This window comes from Panthera leo, chromosome D4 (genome assembly GCF_018350215.1).
Source record: "Panthera leo isolate Ple1 chromosome D4, P.leo_Ple1_pat1.1, whole genome shotgun sequence".
NCBI classification, from domain to species: Eukaryota; Metazoa; Chordata; class Mammalia; order Carnivora; family Felidae; genus Panthera; species Panthera leo.
Genome location: NC_056691.1, coordinates 970,445 through 990,483, shown reverse-complemented (window position 1 = coordinate 990,483; position 20,039 = coordinate 970,445). Strand labels below are relative to the sequence as shown.

The 20,039-nt window shown below is 58.8% G+C and overlaps 1 protein-coding gene across 2 annotated transcripts in view; it reads left to right on the top strand.

Moving 5' to 3' along the window:
- The first annotated feature begins 580 nt into the window (after positions 1-580).
- BICD2 (BICD cargo adaptor 2) overlaps positions 581-20,039 on the top strand; it is a 45,944-nt gene continuing 26,485 nt past the window's right edge. For both annotated transcript variants that reach the window (XM_042912532.1, XM_042912531.1), the window contains exon 1: positions 581-931. In XM_042912532.1, the coding sequence (XP_042768466.1) occupies positions 692-931 (240 nt within the window). In that variant the 5' untranslated portion in view covers positions 581-691. The remainder of the gene's footprint in view (positions 932-20,039) is intronic.

The following is a 20,039-nucleotide window of genomic DNA, read 5'->3' as shown; positions in this document are numbered from 1 at the left end:
GCAGATAAGGAAATTAAGAAAACGATGTCATTTACAGCATCAGAAAATAGTACTTAGAGACTAAACCAAGGAGGCAAAGGTTTGTAGGCTGAAAATTACGAAACACTGCTGAAAGAAATGAAAGAGGGCATAAACGTGGGAAGACATTCAATATCTCCCTACCACCGAGGGCGGGGAGCCAATCTCCACCGGCAAGTAGACGGGACAGCGGCGCCGTGCACCGGCTCGGGCGCGGACGAGGGCGGAACTACAACTCCCACAATACCCCTGGGGGCCTCGGCGGAAGTGACGGCGCTGGGAGGCCTGACGAGCTAGGCCAGGGCCAATCACGGCGGTGTGGCGGTGCGGGGCACGACGGGTCTTGTAGTGGGCGCGGGGGCGAGACGACGGCCCCCTCCCCCAACAATACCCGGATTGTTGGAGACGGAGGCAGCGGCGCTGGAAGGAGCCCGGTCCAGCGCAGGCCGCAAGCCAATCACGCCCCAGCCCGTCAACGCGGGGCACGACGGGCCTTGTAGTGGGCGCGGGCGGGACTACGGCCCCCACAGTGCCCCGCGCGGCGAGGGGCGCACTGCGGCTGCGCGGCGGCGGGCCGGGCGCCGTCGGGCTGGGCGGCGGCAGCGACGGCAGCGGCGGACAGGAGCCCGGCCTGACCCTCGCTGGGAGCAGCGTGAGCCGGCCGCGGGCCACCATGTCGGCGCCGTCGGAGGAGGAGGAGTACGCGCGGCTGGTGATGGAGGCGCAGCCCGAGTGGCTGCGCGCTGAGGTGAAGCGGCTGTCGCACGAGCTGGCCGAGACCACGCGCGAGAAGATCCAGGCGGCCGAGTACGGGCTGGCGGTGCTGGAGGAGAAGCACCAGCTCAAGCTGCAGTTCGAGGAGCTCGAGGTGGATTACGAGGCCATCCGCGGCGAGATGGAGCAGCTCAAGGAGGTGAGGAGAGAGGGCGGCCACCCCGACCCCCCCAGTCAGGCCGGCTGGACCCCCTTCCTCCGAACGGATCTCTGACCCCCGCCGGGCCGGCCCCCCAGCAGAGTCCAGACCCCGGGAAGGGCAGGGCCCCGGCAGGTACCCGGGCGCCCAGGGTCGTCGTGCGCGGCCCGCCAGGAGGGGCTGCGGAGACCCCTGGAGTGGTGGACCGTGCGCGTGCGGGGGTCCTGGCCTCCGCGGGCAGGGGCTGCGGGTCGGGCCTTGTCGCCAGCCTGTTTGCTTCTGATTGCGGGCCTCGGGCACGGTGGGGTGGTGTCCTCTGCGCTGTTTGGTTTTCCGGGTGGGGGGATGGGGGCGTGGGATGGATGCAGGTAACCCGGCTGGGAAAGGCCGGGCCTGGGCCTCCATCATCTCCAGGCAGAGCGCGGGTCTCTGGGTGTTTCCGCGTCTTGGGTGAGCGCCCTGAGGCCGGGAAGGGGCCCTGACCGGGACTCCCCTTGAATGTGGTTATCTGCGATAACTGGAGTCCTCCTTGTCCCTCCTAGACTCAGCTCCGTGACGTCCCCCCGCCCCATTAGTTCTCTGGGATGCAGTGCATTTCCCGCCTACTTCCTGTCTTGGCTGCCTTGGCTACCGTCCCAGGGTCGGGTGACAGGTCTATGGGTGTCTGTCACCGAAGGAGCCGTGTGTCTCCTCTGATTTTCGCTCTGGGATGAGATGGGACCCGCACCCCCACCCCCGCCAGGCTACCTGCGAGCTTCACGGGAGAGTTGGGCAGGCCTTGGGTGAAGGAGTTCTGGGTGACTTAAACCAGCTTCTCTCCCACTTCTCCCTGACTTCTCAGCCCTGTTGGGGGGGGGGGGGGAGGCAGGGAGAAGTTGCTTTCTGAGTGGAACAGCCGGGTTTGGATCCAGGCCCTGCTCGTTGCTGGTGTTGTGATTGCGGGCAGGAGCCTTAGCTCCTTTTTCTGCAGCCTTGCTCACCCAGAAAAGACTGGTTGTGAATTGTATGTTCGCAAAGGCCAGGCATGGTCAGGTGTGTGGCCTGTTGGTTTCTCCCACAGCGTGTTCCTTCCCCACCTGACTCTTCCCCTTGGCCCTTGGTCTTGGGATCCACCATGCTGGTTGCCTTCCTGACTGCCCACCTCCTGGCATCTCTGCCTCCTGTGGCCGTGGATGGGTGCCTGTATGGTTCAGAGCCTCCCTGCCTGGCTGGCGAGGACAGTAGGGTCCCCTTCTGATGGTGAGGAGGAGGGAATGAATTAGTTCACACATGTACTTAGATCCGTGCTAGGCAGAGCAGGTGTTTGGTTAGTAAACTGACTGATGCGGGGGGCAGGGGGGGGGGCAGGGGGCAGCACATGGGACCTGTGGCCCTGTCATCTGTTAGCAGGTACTGGTGCCTTCTCCCAGCCAGGTCGGGCTGCACTGCATCTGCAGGAGGGGTGGCCCCTGGCCCCTGCTGCAAGGACCCCTTCTTGGTGTGTGGGGCGAGGGGGTGCACCTGCGTTGATGGAGGGAGGCGGGTGGAGGGGCAGAGAGAGTATGGGGCAGGAGCACCATTGGCCCCATTGTGGTCTCTGGGCCCTCCCCTCCCCCAGCTTGGTGAGCACCTCTCCCCCTCCCAGCAAGTGCAGTCCTTTTCTGTGTTCAGGAGCTCACAGTCATGCCCACTTTAAGAACAGACCAGAACAGACTGTAGCAGAAAGAACTAGTCCCCACTTAGGGGCCTTTCAGTTGTCAGCTCCTTACTGTCACAGGCACAAATGTTTTGATCAGCACAGGAATTTTGGCTGTGTTTTGTGGGGTGTGTCCGGAGGGTGGATCCCGGGGGAATCAGGAGGGTGGTGTGCCCGTCTCCACACGTGTTCTTCAAGTGCTTGCTTGCTTAGTTTGATGTCACCCCCCAGCTCCTGCACGGACTGGCCCCTTGGCCTTGGACACATGGCTTCACTGTCCTGAACTTGAGTTTCCCCCATTGTAGGTGAGGGAAGAACAGTTCAGCTGGAAGTCCTGGCAGAGGCCAGAAAAAGGAGCGTCAGAGTGTCAGGGGTGCTGCCAGGAAGCTTGCACCAGGCACTCACACCCATGCCAGCCCACACTCTCATCAGCTTATTTAATTTTAGCCAGGGTCTTATTTGGATACGTTAACTCTTATTTAAAAAAAAAATCAAGATTTGAGAAGACAATATTTGTTGGGCCTTTTTTTTTGTCCTGTAGGGAGGTGAACATTTTCTTTTTTTTTTTTTTTTTTTTTTTTAATCTTTATTCACTTTTTGAGAGAGAGAGCATGAGCAGGGGAGGAGCAGAGAGAGAGGGAGACACAGAATCCGAAGCAGGCTCCAGGCCCTGAGCTGGCAGCACAGAGCCCGATGCGGGGCTCGAACTCACGAATCGTGAGGTTATGACCTGAGCCGAAGTCTGATGCTCAACTGACTGAGCCACCCAGGCGTCCCCCATTTTTGTTCTTTTGAAACTTAATTTCTAGGGGCGCCTGGGTGGCTCGGTCGGTTGAGCGTCCGACTTCGGCTCAGGTCACGATCTCACGGTCCGTGAGTTCGAGCCCCACGTCGGGCTCTGGGCTGATGGCTCAGAGCCTGGAGCCTGCTTCCGATTCTGTGTCTCCCTCTCTCTCTGCTCCTCCCCTGCTCACGCTCTGTCTCTCTCTGTCTCAAAAATAAACGTTAAAAAAAAAAAAAAATTAAAAAAAAAAAAAAGAAACTTAATTTCTAGGGGCACCTGGGTGGCTCAGTCGGTTGAGCGTCAGACTTCAGCTCAGGTCATAATCTCATGGTTTGTGAGTTCGAGCCCCGCGTCGGGCTCTGTGCTGCTAGAACCTGGAGCCTGCTTCGGATTCTGTCTCTCCCTCTCTCTCTACTCCTCCCCTGCTCAGGCTCTCAAAAGTGAATAAATGTTAAAAAAAAAAAAAAAATTAAAATTTCTTGAGCTAAAGTTGTTTCAGTTACTGACAGATTCTATTTCAAGCAGAGGCGTTTGCACTCCTGCCCAGCCTTTGTAGGTGGTCCTGTCTTTGAGGAAGGGAATCTGGCTGGCTGGTCACAGGTGAGTGTCCTGAAGCCAGTCACTGGGTTAGTGTGAGTGTGTATCTCACCGTGGTGAGTGTGCATGTGTGTGGGGGGTACTTGCTGGCCCTTTTTGACTAGGCATTTGGTAGTCATTGAACCTGGCTTCACAAGGTCCCACTCCATCCCAAGACCCACTGTATCCCCTCCCCACTCTGGTGGGGCAGACACTCGGATGGCCATGGCCTCACCTCACTTCGTGTCCCCTGCTGCAGTTTCAGGGGAGCAGGTGTGCTAGGGCAGCAGCTCCTGCCTGTGGGGCTCAGGGATGTGAGGGCTGGGGGGCAGGGGTCCCTGTGTAGTCTCAGGAAGGAAGGTGTAGCAGGAAGGTGGGTCTGGGTCCCCTCTCTGCTGTGTGTGCCATGTCAGGATCTAGTACGTGCAGTCAGTGTGCTTAGGTCCCAGGAAGCAGCAGGTGGAATTTGGTGAGTTGTAGGGTGTCAGGGGATGGGCACGGTGCCCGGCACACAGTAGGTGTTTACTTAGTGTTTGCCAGTTCATGTTGTCAGCTCCTTCCGTCTGCCTCACTCAGGCCTGGCTCCCTCCCTGCCATCCCTTGGTCCTGGGAGTCAGAGCCTGCTGCCTGGGGCCATGGCCCCAGCTTACCCAGCACATGCTGCTTCCCTCCTTTGTCCTGGCTGCCTTCACTGCTCTCACCACCCCTGCCTCTCCCAGCTCCTGGAAGGCCGGCCCGCCTGCCCTTCGAGGCCTGGGCGCTTCTTGGAGCCGCCTCCGCCTCACCTCTGGACTTGCCCCAGCCCGGCTCCCAAAACCAGCTTCCAGCACCTGAGTCCCTCCCGTCCTGCAGACTCAGCGGCTGAGCTGAGTGGCAGCATCTGCTCTGCGTTCTAGACTGACTCCCTCCTTCCCTTCCTCCTTCCCTTCCTCCTTCCCTCTCATAATCTCCCCTCCCAGTGATCGGGGAAACTGAGGATGCTCAGGATGGGGTTCTCAGGCACTAGGTCCCATGAAGGTCTTTGCACAGAAGGTACAGCTGTGAGTCAGTTTAGCCATGAAGGAGGTGCTGTGAGAGCCTCCTATGCCCCACTGACTGCCGCAGACCCCACACCAGCCTTGGGGTCGCCCCCTTGTTGTGTCCACTATACAGCTGGGAGAACCGAGGCACAGGGAGGCTGAGTTTTGCTCAAGGCTGTGAGCCTGGGTGGCCTGTCCCTGAGAGGGCAGGTTCTCGAGGAGGAGGGAAGGGCAATCGGAGGCCTCCTCAGTGTTTGCTTGGGGCAGGAAGAGCCCTGACTTGGCTAAGGCCTGTGGGGATTCTCCTGGAGGATGGAGTGGCATCCTTGGGGCTAGAGGGCTCTGGGGGACCCGTTTGTGCGGCCGCCCGCCGTGGGCATGCGGGGGCCAGACTTGGGCCTGAAGGTGGGGTCTGGAGGGTCCTGGAGGCGCTGAGGTGGCCCTGCCCACGAGGTCTGGCCGGGGGGAGAGGTAGGTGTGGGCGTCCAAAGTCGAGGAGCACGCAGCCCTCCAGGGCTGCGCTCCTGGGCGCTCCCTGCTCTGCTGCCTGTGGAATGTGTTGGGCAGGGGTCGTGAAGCAAACGTGAGGGCTCTCCCACTCTGTAAAGTGCCAGAGTCTCCTGCACTGCCTCTGGCGGGTAAGGAGGTGCTGCGTGTGCTGTGCAGGGCCATGGCCTCCACTCTGGCTCCAGGGGACAGAGTGGACCCTGCCTGGCCCTCAGGAGCTGTGTGGCCCCGGACTGACAGCTCAGGTCACCAAGGGCCGGAGCACCTGCAGCGCACGGGCAGCCGGTGGCCAGAGAGCTGCGGCCAGGTGGACGTGCCTCCTGCTGGGCTTCCCCCGTCAGCTGTGGGAGCCTGGCCCCTTGCTGGGAAGGAGGAGATGAGTCTCCCCTGTCAGTGAGGACAGCCGCCCCTCGGTCACACTTGCTTCGCTGTGTCGGTGCGCCAGGGGTGAAGAAAGACTGCGAGGCGAAGGTCGGCAGCAGGCAGGGGCTGGCCAGGACCCTGCTGGCGCTGGTGGGCACCGCCCTCCCGGCCCCGGGCCCAGCATTGTCCAGCGTGGCGGGCAGGAGCGGGCCCAGTGTGGCTGCCCGGCAGCGTCCGGGCCCCGCGCTGCCCGGGGAGGGGGACCCAGAGGTGGGGTTGCGGGTGTGCAGGGTGCAGAGGCCGTCGGGGCCCGGGCAGGCGATGGTGTCTGGGAGGACTGGGGTCTGGCTTCCTTTTTAGGGCTTGATCTTTTAAAAATTGTACCTTTGTTTTAGGAGCGCGAGAGACTAGAAGTGAGCAGTGTCTGTGTGGGAATTCTGGAGATCGTTGATGGCGAGCATGGGCAAGGGCGGGCCGTTTCTCCTCCCAGGTCTTTTCCTCCGTGCGTGTCGGGGAGTGCCGCCGGACGCCACAGAATGGGGGGAGAACGTCCGGAGTGGTTTGTGAAGAGCCGCGGTTTAGCGTTACTCTCTGAGGTGCAGGAGCGCCCGTCTCCTTCAAGCGGATGGGCTCCGTGTCCGCGGGTCCGGAGTTGTTTCCGGTCTGTTGCCATGTCACGTGAGAGAACCGTGCGGTTTGTGTTGTTCGGGTTTGCTTTCTCAAAGGCAAGTTGCGTGCATCGCGCCCCTGCCGGACGGCTTCCCCCTTGTGTGGGGAAGTTTCGAGCAGAACCCAAGTGGGGGGAATGTGTGGCTGGCACGTCAGTGGCTGCAGCTCCGGCCGCGTCTCCGTGAGCTCGGCTGTGTGCGGTGCTGGGAAACCGCACGGAAACACAAGTTGAATGTTCCGTTGCACTCAGGGGTGAATTGTCACCTCTGACAGAGGCAACGGTTCCACGACGTTGCCACAACCGGTGAGCGCCGGGGTTTCCCGTGTGGCTCAGAGATGTTGCTCAGGAGCCAAAGGGGCGCTTGGAGGGCCTGGCCGCACAGACAGGGCTGCGGGTGCCCGTCCCTGAGGCTGCCGTCCGCCTCCCGCTGGGAGCCTGGAGCTGCTCTCCCTCCTGCCTCCTGCAGGCCCCCGGCACCCCACTCTTAGATCTGTTTGTGTTTTCCCTTTTTAAAAAGCTGGTGGGAGTGCTTTCTTCACCTGATTTGTATACTGTCTCCTCATGGCTGGGTGGTGGTCGCCCATCCAGCGCGTTTGTTAGACCAGCCCTCCTGTACCTCCTCTGCCCGCCGGGGCTCACGGTCCCCTGTCGGGTGTATCCTGACTGATGCAGACAGATGCCAGCTCCCCGTGACCCAGGAGGGAGGGGCCGTCCTTGTCCCTGTTCCATGGGTGGGGACCTGGGTCCATGGGGGCTCGCGGCTCACGCTGTATGCTAGCAAGGCTTGACGTGACCCCTAGAGGTCCCCTCCCTGTGCCTTGGTTTCCTTGTTTTAGGCCGGTGCATCCTTGAAGCCCCAGCAGTGATGGAGTGAGTGTGGGCCAGGGACCCGTTCTCTGTCATTTGCTGCCCGGGGTCCCCTGGGCTGTCTTCTCCCTCCTTCCCCCTTGTGGCCCATCTCGGCCAGAGGGATTCCCTGGGTGGTCAGAGGGAATGTTGGCCCTGGGATGGGGGCAGGGGAGAGCCAGGCGGGGTGTCTGGTGTCGTGAGCCTGCAGCTACACCTGCTGTCACAGATGCCACACCCGGTCGGTGAGGGCAGGCTCCCACAGCAGCCTGTGGGCCAGTCACCGCCGGCACCTGATGTCCCCCAATGTTGTCAGCGTGGCCAGTGTGATGAGGCAGTCCCTTCTGCTATAACACCTGTTTCGAAAATGTGAATTTGTTCCAGAAATGGGTGATGTTTGAGGAATAGTGGGAGCTGGTGGGAGCTCAGCCTTTGCTCACGTGTGGCCTTGCCCCTAGAAAACAGCAGCTGTCCTTTTTCTGCCCCTGGACGCCATGTGGGATCCCACAAGGCAGACTTCACATGTCTTGTGGACCTTGGGCTCTTCCCGGTAATGACCGTTTCTCCAGCTTTTCCTGTTTGTGGTGACCTTGACAGTTTTGAGGAGTGCTGGGCAGGTGTTTTGCTGACTGTCCCTCAGTTGGGATTTGTTTCCTGTGTTTCTCGTGGATGGGGTGGGGTGAGATGTTTCGGGGAGGAGGGTCACAGAGGTGAAGCACCCTTCTCACCACGTCCCATGGAGAGTCGGTGGCTGATCCCCATGATGTTGGCCTCCATCCCTGTCTGGGTGTTTGTCAGGGTCTCCACTTTCAAGGCGCCCCTTCCCCCTTTCCAAACCTCTCCTGGACAGGAGCGTCTGTGTACGTGGTTTGGAATTTTTCTGCATGGGAGACCTGACTCTGTGCCCTTTATTTAATTATCCACCCACTGGCTTGTATTGCTGTTGACTTGCAGGTACTTTTTAGGTTTGGGTGGTGAGCCAGCACTGCTGTATTTTGTTGTTCCGCCTGTTCAGCTTTGCCCTGGCGGCTCTCCCGTTTGGCTCCTGTGCCCCTTCAACACTCATTGTCTTGATTATTCCACCCCTCCTCCCTCCCGTGTTCTCCCCCCTTCCTCCCCCTCCCCCTTCTTCCTCCTCTCCCCTCCCGCCTCTTTCCTTCTTTCCTCCCTCCCCTCCTCCATTCTTCCTCTCCTTCCCCCCTCCTTCCTCCTTCCCCCTCCCTCCTTCCTCTCCTTCTTCCTCTTCCCTCCCTCCCTCCTTCCTTCCCCCTCCCCTATCCTTCCTCCTCCTTCTTCCTTCCCTTCCTCCTCCTTTCTTCCTTTCCTCCCTCCTTCCATCATCCTTCCTCCCCTCTTCCTCCTTCCTCCTTTCCTCCTCCCCTCTGTCCCTCCCTCCTCCCCTCTACCTCCTTCCTCCCTCCTCCTTTCCTCCTCCGTCCCCCTTCCCTCATTCTTTCTCCTTCCTCCTCTCCCTCTTTCCTCTTTCCTTCTTCCTTTCCTCTTCCTCTTTTCCTCCTTCCTTCTCTCCTTTCTTCTTCCCTCCCTCCCTCTTTCCTTCCTTCTCTCCTTCCTTCCTTCCCTTCTTCCTTCCTTCCTCTTCCCTCTCTCCTTCCCTTCTCCCTTTTTCCCTCCCTCCTGACGGCTTGCCTGCCTGCCTGCCTGCCTGCCTTCCTTCCTTCCTTCCCTCCTTTCTTTCTTAGCAACTCCTTCCTGGTGCTATAGGTGCTCCCAGCTCATCGTGAATGCTCCGTGCCCCAGTCCTGCAATCAGTCATTTCTTCAAGGAGCCTGGTTTCTTTTACTGGAGAATGGTGTTTGAGGCCAAGATCTGGCTGTTTGCTGCTGTTGGACACTCACTGCTTCTCCGCGCTCCCGGCCGACAGAGCCAGGAGACAGGTGTTGCACCCCGGCCCGCGCGCACACACACGTCTAGAAACATGTCTGCCCGGCGCCCGCTGTGTGTGAGCAGCCCGAACGTGAGCTCATGCTGAGGTCTCCGCCCTGGCCCCTCGCTGCGTGTGTCGTTCCCACTGCCTCCCCTTGCGTGTCTGTAACTTCCGTCCAGCAGCGGGACATCTGGCTCCCCCATCAGCCACACAGGTGTGCACAGGAGCGTCAGAACTGCTGGCCTGTGCCTGTGTCAGTGGAACCTGATGCTTATATGCCAGTGGTCTTCTGTGCTCCACTTATTTCCAAATAAGTTAATTGAGCGAGCACTGTGTTCCCCATCCCTTCAGTGAGGTGGCTTCATCCATTTGAAATATGGTCAGATTGTTCTGCCACGTTATGCGTTCCTTCCTAGAATTCGCCGAACTTCCTTGATTTTACGTTTGTGTGCATTTTCCTGCTTGTTTATCCACTCAAGCTGGGCATCTTGCTTTCTTCCAGTTTTGCACGATTATGAATAAAGCTGCGGTAAACGTCTGTGCAAGTGTCTGTGTAGACATCGGTTTTCAACTCATTTGGGTCAGTCAGTTCCTGGGAGTGCTGTTGCTGGATTGAACAGGAAGAGTACGGTTAGTTTCGTAAGAAACCGCTAACCTGTTCCGCGCTCCCTGCAGCTTGACCGGCCTCCTGCTGCTGTGTGACCTCGCGGCATGCCGTGCTGTGCTGCCTGCGCACTGGAATTTGGCCACTCTGCTCAGCTCAGCGCGAGTGACGAGTGACGTCTTGGTGCTGTTTTGATTTGCGTTTCTCCTATGACGATGACGGATGCAGAGCGGCTGGTCACGTGCTTGTTTGCTGTCTGTGTGTCTTTGGTGAAGTGTCTGCTCTCCTCTGCCCATTTTAAATTCGAGTGCTTTCTTATTCTTGGGTTTCAGTAGTTTCTTCATCGAGAACTGTTCTTTCTCTGTTTCGGTGCAAGTCCTAGTTGGCAGGTAACGTCTCTCAGTCTGCAGCTGCTCTTCTCAATCCCGTAGCAGGGTCTCTCACGGAGCGTTTTTCATTTTAATGCCACTTGTGCGGGTTGTGCTTTAGGTGCTGAGATCTCGGTCACCAAACCCAAGATCACAGCGATTTTCTGCCGTGTTTTCTTCTGGAAGTTCTGCAAGTCTGTGTCGTATTTTGGGTCCAGCCTTGGTTTTGAGTCACTTTGGGAAGGACGGAGGCATGCCCACACTCACTTGTTTGCGGGGTGAGGGGGTGCAGTGGGGTGCCGTCATTACCATGCTGTTTGTTCGAGAGACTGGACGACCTCTGCTCCGCTGCTGGTCCGTTAGTTGTCCTTCGGCCTCTGCAGGCGCCGTTCTGTCCCACTGGTCTGCGTGGATGCCCCACTGTCCTGATGGTGCGGTACTGCTTTTATGAGGTTTCCATCTTTTCACGTGTTCCCTAAGCCCTGTGGTTTTTGTTGTGTGACTCTGCATCCCTGACTGGGGTCTGTCTCTCCAGGTCTTCAGCCCCCGGGCTGGCAAAGTGGGTCGTGGTCACTGACAATCCGCGGTAGTCATTTTATCTCGTCTCGTCTTGTCTCATCTCGTCTCGTCTCATCTCATCTCATCTCATCTCATCATCTCATGTCATGTCATGTCATGTCATCTCATCTATCTTGAGAAAAAGTAACGGGATGCACATGGTTAAAAAGAAAAATAACCAGTGGTTGGTTACCTTCATGTATGTTTCCTTCCCTTTGGGCTCAGCTCAGTCAGGGTTGACTTTATTCCTGATAAACCAGCCCAGTGAGCTGCTTAGCTTACTGGCCTTTGCATTTGACCAGCTGGCAGTTAGGGAAGGGGTGTGGAGTCAGCCAGTGGTCAGACCTGGGATCCGGTCCCCCTTGGGTGTTCCCCATGGGTGGGGCCTGGCTGCTCTGTCACTCCAGAAGTGTGACGGACACACCCCATTTGGTGCCTCCGCTGTCCTTTGAGGTGCCCACCACCTTCTGGGAAGCTCTTTCCAGCCTGCGGGGGGCCCCCAGGTCTGGCCCCTCATTGGGTGCTGGTGCTGGGCTCCACCCCAAAGATGCCTGCCTGGCCTCTCCCTGCTCCTGTCCCTCCTCTTGGCCTGCGTTGGGACAGGTCTGCAGAACCCACTGGATTTATGGGGCAGCCCAGGTGTGACTCCCACACGCTCTTGCTGCCGGGCACACCTCTTCCTCTGGCCTCTCAGTGCTCACCTCCCCTGGGGGTGCCCTCCTGTGCCTGCACCAGCTGCCATCTGGAATGCCGCCCTGTTGTTAGGGCCTAGATGTGGCCGTGAAGCTTGGGACGGAGAGCGGCTAGGCCGGAGGCTTGCGGGGGCGGCGTCTGCAGCATACAGGGTGGCTGCTGCACATGAAGCAGGGCTGGCACTGTCGTGATGGGCCGGGAGTGGGCCCTGGGTGTCTCTCTGGGGTGGCATCTTGGAGCGGTGACAGTGGGCCATGCGCACATCACAGACAGCATGGGAGGGTCCTGCCGGCCTCACCCCTCTGGCGAACCTCAGGGTGTGCGTGGTGGAGGGGCGAGGCTGGGGGACCAGACACCTGGCTGTGGCACAGGGAGGGTCTCACCTCTGTTGACAGGCGGAGCCATGTCTTCTCTGCTCTGGAAGCCCCTCATGGCAGGTGATCCTGCATCAGTTCCTTGGGGCACTGGGGGCCATCCCTGCCTGGGTGACCATGACAGAATGCCGGATGTGGGGCATACTTGCCCCTGAGACCCCATTCTCTTGCCCTGGCCACAGCTGTAGACATGGGGTCCCAAAGTTGCAGAATTCTGGGTTCTGAGGTAGTTTCCAGCCACTCACTGACTGTGTGGCTTGCTGGGTGTCCCTTCCTACCTGAGGCTGCTAATGGAGAAAATGTACGGAGATTAGAGATGGAGCGAGCCTGGTGTTTCCAGCCCAGGCCATCCTGGACAGCTGCCCCTCCTGCTGCCGAATGAGGTTTGTGCGGGCAGCCAGCTGCTGTGGGGACACCGGGGCCTTGTCTCCTGGCCCTGGGACTGTCCTCTGGGTCCCTGGGTGGCAGAGCCAGGGTCCCAGGGGACCGCTGCCAGCATTGGGGCTCAGCTGGCCGGAAGCCTGCCTGCTGACACTGAGGCAATTAGGGTGTAATCTTCTCTAAATGCTCCCGATTCTGGCTAAATCCCTACCGTCCAAGAGTGGATTCCCAGTTTTCTAAAAGCAGCTTAATGTTTGGACGCTGCCCAGAGCAGCTGGGGTGCATGGTTGGCGATGGGACAAATGTGGGCGGACAGGACAGACTTGGGCGGGGGGCGCAGGGCGGGGTGGGGGGTGCAGGGGAGTGACAGCCGTCCATAGGCAGCCACATTCTGTTTTCATACAGGTGTCAGTCCTCAGCTCTGGTTCTTCTGATCCCCACAGCCAATGTGCAGGTGCCCGAGGGGAAACAGACCAGAAGCCACATAGTGGGAAGGGTGGGTTGAGGGAGGAGAGATGTCACTCGTGGATCTCCTGAGCCTAGCACAGGGCTGGTCTGATGGATGAGGGTCGTCAGCCAGGCAGAGTTTGTGTGAGTGTGCCTGTAGCTTCCATCTGCCCCGTTCCCAGGGGGAGGCCTACTCTCCAGCTCCCCCAGAATCCACAGTACCCCCAGCCTTCCCTGCAGACCACCTAGCACCTGTCTATTCCCTGGACCTGCCGTGTGCCCACCCACCTACTTCTGGTGTGGAGCCCTGCCCCCTCCCCCACAGTGTCCCCCATGTCCTCCCTGTCCTCCTGACCACCTGTCACTTGCCAGATATGGGCTCACCCAACCCCACTGAGGAGGTGCACACTTGGTGCCAGACCTGGGGTGCCCTGGGCCCAGGTGCTTGTGTGCCCATGGGCCAGGCCTGCTCCCCCCACTGCCTTGGCCCACACTGTGTATCTGGGGGTTCAGGTCCTTCCTCCCCCAGCTCTACTCCCTCTGTGAACCAGCCTTAGGGTGGTGTGGGACCAAGGGGTTCACAGAAAGATGGAAGGTCCAGGGTGGATCCTGCCCTCACCCCGCCAGGCCATTTGGATCCCTGGTGATACCCTGGCTCTGAGAGGTGGCCCAGGGCTGCATCCAACCCTCCAGGTTCTGTGCTTGTGTGGGAGCTTGTCCCTTCCTTCTGTGGCTTCTCTCCCTGGAGGCTTCTGGGAATCTGCTCCTGCTGGCTGTCTGGTCTTGCCCCCTTGTTTTGGGATTCAGTGAGGTGGGGCTCAGCCCCTCTTCCGGTGGTGGGCTATATTAATTAGGGTGGCCTCTGATCTCAAGGGACAGAAGATTCCAGAGTGACTCTGGCTGCTGCCCAGATGATCCTGTCTTGTAAGCTGCCCTCAGTTTTGAAATTGGTGCACAATCACCTGTAAGGAGACCGAGAACTAACTGTTGTGGTCTCCTGTGCTGCCCCAGCGGGCGCCTTCCCCCCTGCCCAGTCCTCGAAGCCTGCTGGTCTGCTGCAGTGATTAGGTTCTCTTCTAGACTTTTCTCTCAGGAGTGTGCCAGGTTAGTACCCGAGTCATCAACACCTCCCCTTGGGAATGTTGGGGTCGCCAGTGTGCGAGGCTCTGTGTGCACCTGCACTCTCGCCTTTCCTGGTGATTCCCACGGGTGGCACCCGTGTGCCCTTGTCCAGGACAGCCATGCTGGTCCCCTGGCAGAAGGGCCAGACCCTCCTTGGGCTCTGCTTCAGTTCCCCAGCTCCTGTGAGTGTAGGGCCTTATGCCCTGAGGGAGATAATCTCCACAAGTCGTGTGAAGTGGGGCTGATCTGGGGATTAACAGGCGCGGCCCCAGTAAACAGCAGCCTTCCGGATTCCAGGGCCGAGACTCCGAGACTGGGAAGGGCCGGCTGGCAGGTGTGCCCGCACCTGTGAACAGATGTTTCTGGCTCCCCAGGTGATTCTGAGGCAAGGGCAGCTAAACAGAGCCAAGTATTGGTTCTGCCTTCTCTGGCAGTCCCTCCTGGGAAGTGATGGGGAGGCCTTGCTCTCAGGGTACAGTTTCTCACCTGTGCAAGGAGATCTTTCGCCTGAGAGAGAAGCTGATGGGCTCCTGTTGGCACAGGCTGTGAAGTGTGCAGGGCCCCGGTTACTGCCTGCCCTCCGGGGCCTCTCCCATGTGTGACATCCCCTGACCCTGTCAGAGCTGTAGGGGGGCAGAGGCCTGGCGAGGGGCCCTGGGGGTGTGGGAGCAGAGCCAGCCCACTGAGCAGGGCTGCATGCTGGGCCTTGGAGCCGCTCTGCTCCGGGTGCCTTCCTCAGGGATGTCTGTCCCGGACACCTCCCTTAGTTGCTGGCTCCAGCCTGTCCTGGACCCTCCTGTTCCCAGCCATTTGCAGACACTCCTTTGTGAAAGTCTGTTCGGGACCGTCACCAGATTGTCTGTGGGGCATCTGCCTTTTTCTCACTGACGTGTTGGGACTTGTGTGTATAGTCTGGGTGCGGGTCCTCCCGCCATCAGGCAGCGGGAGGACCAGCTGAGGGGTTGGGGTGGCCTGGAACCCTGATCTTCCGGGCCGGCTGAGGAACGTGAATCATCCTGAGAACTTAGAGACCGGTGTTAAGTGGAACGGTACGACACGGGGCGCTAGCGAGAGCGGAAGCTGGTACTGTTAGTCGTTCCTGAACAGAGGGGACTGCATGCCCTCCCCTCCCCCCCCCCCCCCCCCCCCCGGGATGGACCATCAGAGACGGGTGGTAGCGAGTGCTGATGAGGACGTGGAGAAATCCAAGCCCACACCTGGCTGCGGAAAGTGGGGTGGTGGGACTGCTGTGGCGGCTGCAGGGCCTTGGATGTTACCATGTGCCCTAGCGGTTCGCGCCTGTGTGTGACCTCATGTGTAACCCAAGGACACTGAAAACAGCATGCATACAGAAAGTAAAGTGTTGGCGGCTGCATTGTTCTCAGCGGCCCCGGAGTGAAGCACCAGGCTCGCTGCCGCGTGGACAATCTTGGAAAGCGACGCTCGGTGACAGTAGCCAGTCACGGGGATCACCGAGTGTGTGGTTCCCTTTATAGGAAATGTCCTGGTTGGACAGATCCGCAGAGACTGGGGGAGCGGAGCTGGTGAGTGACCACTAAAGAGGTGAGGTCTTCTTTTCGGGATCCAGATGAGAATGTGGAAGTAGTGGCGATGGTCGCACAGCCCTGTGAATACACTAAGATCCCCCAAATTGTGCACGTTAAAAGGGTGAATGTTATGGTATGTGAATTGTACCTTTAACGTTTTTCAGGGGTTGGGGGGGAGTCTTTCTGCTTGCTGGTGGTCGGAACGAATGTCACCGTTCCTCTGGAGTGACCCCAGAGGATCTGCGGCCGCTCCCTCCCGCTCTGTGCGGCACTGCGCATGCTCCTCACGATGGTGGCGGTGCCTCTGCGGCACCGCGCATGCTCCTCGTGGTGGTGGCGCCTCTGCGGCACCGCGCATGCTCTTCGTGAACTCCTGGTGCTCACCCTCCTGCCCGGGACGGGTTCTTTTCTTCGGCCGAGTCTTGTGTTTCTAGTTAAGATAGTGTTCAAGGGTTATGTTTTTTTGATGTTGGGATTATAAATAGTTTTTATTATGTATTCTTAAGCTTAACAACTTCATTTGGGGGAATTGTAGGTCTCTAAGTGACCTTTATGGAGGTGTTACTTAGTGCATTTTATAGGTGACATCATCGCCTTTCCTCCTGTTTCTTCTAGCCTCTGGGAAGTGTGGTGAGAGCGTCCTTTGTCCTTCTAAGCGGCAAGACCACTGGGCTTGTCCATTTTTAGTAATTTGCTCTGCGTTTGGTTAACGTTAGCTCTCATTTTAGATCTGTCTGGGTGCGTTTACTGTGGCTGCAGTTGCTCTTTTGGTGACGTTAAGAAGGAAAGCTAGCATGTCCGTTTTTGTAGAGCTTTGGTTGAGAGGCAAGGCCAGGTCCTAGTGGAAGCATCTTTGTGCAGGCGGCTTCCTTCCTTCCCACACAGTCGTCTGTGGCAGGAACGTCTGTAGATCACCTTTTGACACGCTGTTTGGCCAGCTCACTGGATGTGCTTGCTTATGCTGATCCCTGGCAGACGCCCAGTCAGTAGTTTTAAACCTGAATGGAGTTGGTGCCCCTGGTTTTGTGCTCCTGGGGCGAGTGGATGCTCCTCGTGGTGAAGTGCAGCTCTTTCCAAAGGTCTTCTGAGTTTGTGCATGCATGTCAGCCCCCATGAAGGAGTTTTGGTAGGGACAGAGGGGCTCTGGGGTCCAGCCCTGACCCTACCCACAGGGAGCATACCGTCCCCGGGGTGTGCAGGGGCACCGGCCTGTGCCCTCCTGGCATGGAGACCGGTGCCCCACGCAAACCGCTGGCCTGGATGAAACCATCACCAGGCGGAGAAAATACACGAGCTTGGTTGCTTTTGCTTTCTTATTTTGCTGTTGGGATTTTGCTGTACCACTTTCCCATTCTGAGACTTTTGCCTGTTTCCTTTGTTGAGTCTCTGAGTTTCTTTTTATCACTAAAGTGTATTTTTAGTGCATCCCTACCCCAGCATAGTGCAGCTTTGGCAGCGATCCCCATGCCCTGATCGGAGGTATTTCTGACTATTGTTGACTTGGTTTCCTGGTGTTTGTTCTGTGTGCTCTCTTTGGTGCAGATATTATTGAGGAGATCAATTTTCATGTGTTTGGGTGTATGCTAACATACCTTTAAATAGATTTTTTGAGAACAGTTTTAGATTTACAGAGAACTTGAGAAATGTGTGTTTTTATTTTGCTCTGCCATGGTGTACAACATGTGTGTGGAACTCCTTCCCTGTTCAGGTCACTGTGAGGTCAGCCCATCCTGCCGTGACGCCATCTCCTTAGGGAAAAGCTCGGCTTGGAAAGGACATCGTGCCCTTTGTCCTGCTGGTGCGTCTTCTCTTCGTTGCCGCGATTCTGATTCCCTTGCGTACCGCTGAGTGCCCCCAGTCTCTACACATTGGTCTGGTTGACACGCTCTTGCAGTGTTCAGTATTTAGTGCCAGGCAGTTTGGGGCAGTGATTTCAGTGTTGATAGGTTTGGTCAGTCTGAGATGGAGACTTTCCTTCCTCCCTTAATGCTGTAAAACCTTTATCCCATGATAAAGTCATTGAGCTTGAATCTGTATCCAGTTCCCAGGCCTGAGCCCTGTCTTGAACTTAATGAGGCTCTCATGGGAGCTGGGTTCTGTGGGGCTGACGGGCTTCTGCAGGGGAGCCGGCCACGCCGAATGGCTGTGTCAGAGTCTCACCCCCGTGTCGGCAGACCCCCTGAGACTTGCCCGAGTGCCGGAGCCTGCCTGTACCAGTTTGGACTGGGAATCTATCGGTCCATCAACATCTGTTGAGCACATACTGCAGCAGGCTGGCTTGCACTTGAGGTGCTGTTTCTTCCGTGTGGCTCCCAAGGGCGTGGACCCTCCACACGCAGGGTGCCACTGGGAGGGCTGGTGGCGCACACTTGCTCTGAGAAGCCACTCTGCAGGACACCATTTTGAACCAGAAAAGAGGTGAGAGACGCCTTAGGGGCTCCCCATTCTGCTGGAGACCATTGGTGAACCGAGGAAGTGATTCTGGCCTTTCTGAGTCCCCAAGCTGGGGCACAGCTGGCTGTGGGGGCCCCGAAAACTATGCCGGAAGGGGGTCTTGGGGGTGAGACAGGCAGGACCTGGGAACTCCTGGGATGTTCCTGTCCTGGTGCACGCTGGCAGCCCTTCGGGGGAAGGTGGGTAAGGCTGGGTCGGTCCGGGAATCCAACACCGCATCCCAGCTTCGCTGAGGAAACTGCTTCCTGGGCCAGGGCCTCAGCTCATCTGGTTTCCTTGGGCTTGGTGTGTGTTGTGCCTGCTGCCTTGACGGCGGAACTGGTCTGGGAAGGAAGCTCCTCCAGAGCAGCCCCACCCGGCCGCCTGCTTCCCACTCCCGCCCCTGCCCTGCTGCTGCGGGCCTTCCCCAGGGGTCCGGGCCCTGCCAGTCTCCGCACTTGGATCTGCTTCGGGGCCCCGTGCACATGTGTCAGGAACTAAGGGTCAGCGTCTGCGAGCCAGGGTGGACGACCAGCTGACGATGCTTCTATCTCTGGGGCAGACAGGGAGGCCATCACAGAACAGACGTACTGCCCTCTGGGGGCCACAGGGACTGGCCAACCGCATGGGCAGGGGCAGTCACCTGAGGGTTGCTCTGCTAGTCCTGGCCCCGTTTCTCCTGGGCCTGGTCCTGCCAGCTGCCCAGCCCCAGGCGAGGCATGTCGCGCACAGCCCAGTGTGCGGTGGGCTCAGTGAGGTGGGGCACTCGCCCAGACTCAGGACGGGGCCTTGGCGGTGGGCGCCGCCATGCTCATCCCTGCTGTCCTACTGGTTGGGTGCCAGGGTCTGCCATGGCCAGGGAGGAGGGGTCTTCTTGTCCAGGGCTCCTCCTCCCCCACCTGGAGCACCCTCATCCTTCCAGGCCTGACCCGATGCATGTCCCTGCTCTGCATGCAGTCCTTTGACTCCAGGACGAGCCTGTCCGGCGCACGCTTGCAGTTTTTCCGTAACGAGCCACAGAAAGTGGATGCTGGATGGCGAGGAGGTGTTGACCTCAGACCAGCGGTCAGCAGACTGCTGCTCAAGGGCCACCTCGGGCAGTCAGTCTGGTCTTGTAAATGGCGTTTTGCTCCTTTGTTGTTTATGGCCTCCTTCGCCCCACGGGACAGAGCTGAGAGCCACTGGCACAGACCCCACGCCTGTGTGATGGTTCATTTCATGTGTCACTTTGGCTGGACTACAGACGGGTGTGTCTCTGGGAAGGACTAGCACTCATTCCGTGTGGGCGGGCCAGTCCCTCTGGTGCATTGGGACAGAAGTGGGAAGGGTGAATTCTCTCCCTCTTCCCGAGCGGGGACGTCTGTCTGTCTTCTGTCCTTGTGCGTGGGTGCCCCGGTGTTCGGGCCTTCAGACACCAGTGGCTTTCCTGCTTCTCCCGCTCACAGACAGCAGATCGTGGGATGTCTTGGCTTCTGGAATAAATCTCTTACATACGTGTCTACACGTTCTGTGGGGAAGGAGCCCTGACTGATACCGATTTGGTCCCAAGAACACCAGTGGAGCTGCCTGGGGTCTCTTCCTTTTGCCCCCCTGTCCCACCCTCCCGTTTTTGTCCCTGCAGTGGACGGCTTACCCAGAGGGGTGGAACCAGGTCTAGGGCCGGGGCCTCTGCAGGGCCCTGGTCTCCTCTAGGGGCCTGTGTCCTGAGCTGGATGGGTTAGGGAGAGGCTGACAGGGAGCGGCTGATGGAGCCTTTTGCCTGGAAAGGCACACTCCGCGTGGGCACCAGGCTCTCCGTCCCTGCCGGGTTGCTGACCCGTGTGTGGACCTGGGACCCAGGGAGCCTCTCTGAGCTCTAGTTACTATGCCTGTGGACTCAAGGCAGTGGCCCCAGCCTCGTCCTACTGGACTGCGTCAGCTTTCCAGTTGAGGTGGGTGTGTCCCAGGACAACTTGACCTGCAACAGGCTTGGGCAGGTGTGGCTGGCCAGGCTGCAGTGCACTATCCCCGGGGAGGGGGGGAGAGGAGGGGGAAGGGACCTCTCAGGTGGTCAGCAGAACTTCTTGTCCCTCATTGTCTTAGCTTCTCTGTCCGGCTTAGCCTCATGGGGGTGGTGGGGACCCGGTGGGGGCTGGGTATCTGGGACCTCGCGCGTGCGAGTGGGCACTGTTGGGGGGTCCCAGCGTGTTAACACTGGTCAGAAATGTTGGTTCCTGTTGAGGAGGGAGGGGTGCCGCCTGCCCAGTGCCGGGTCCC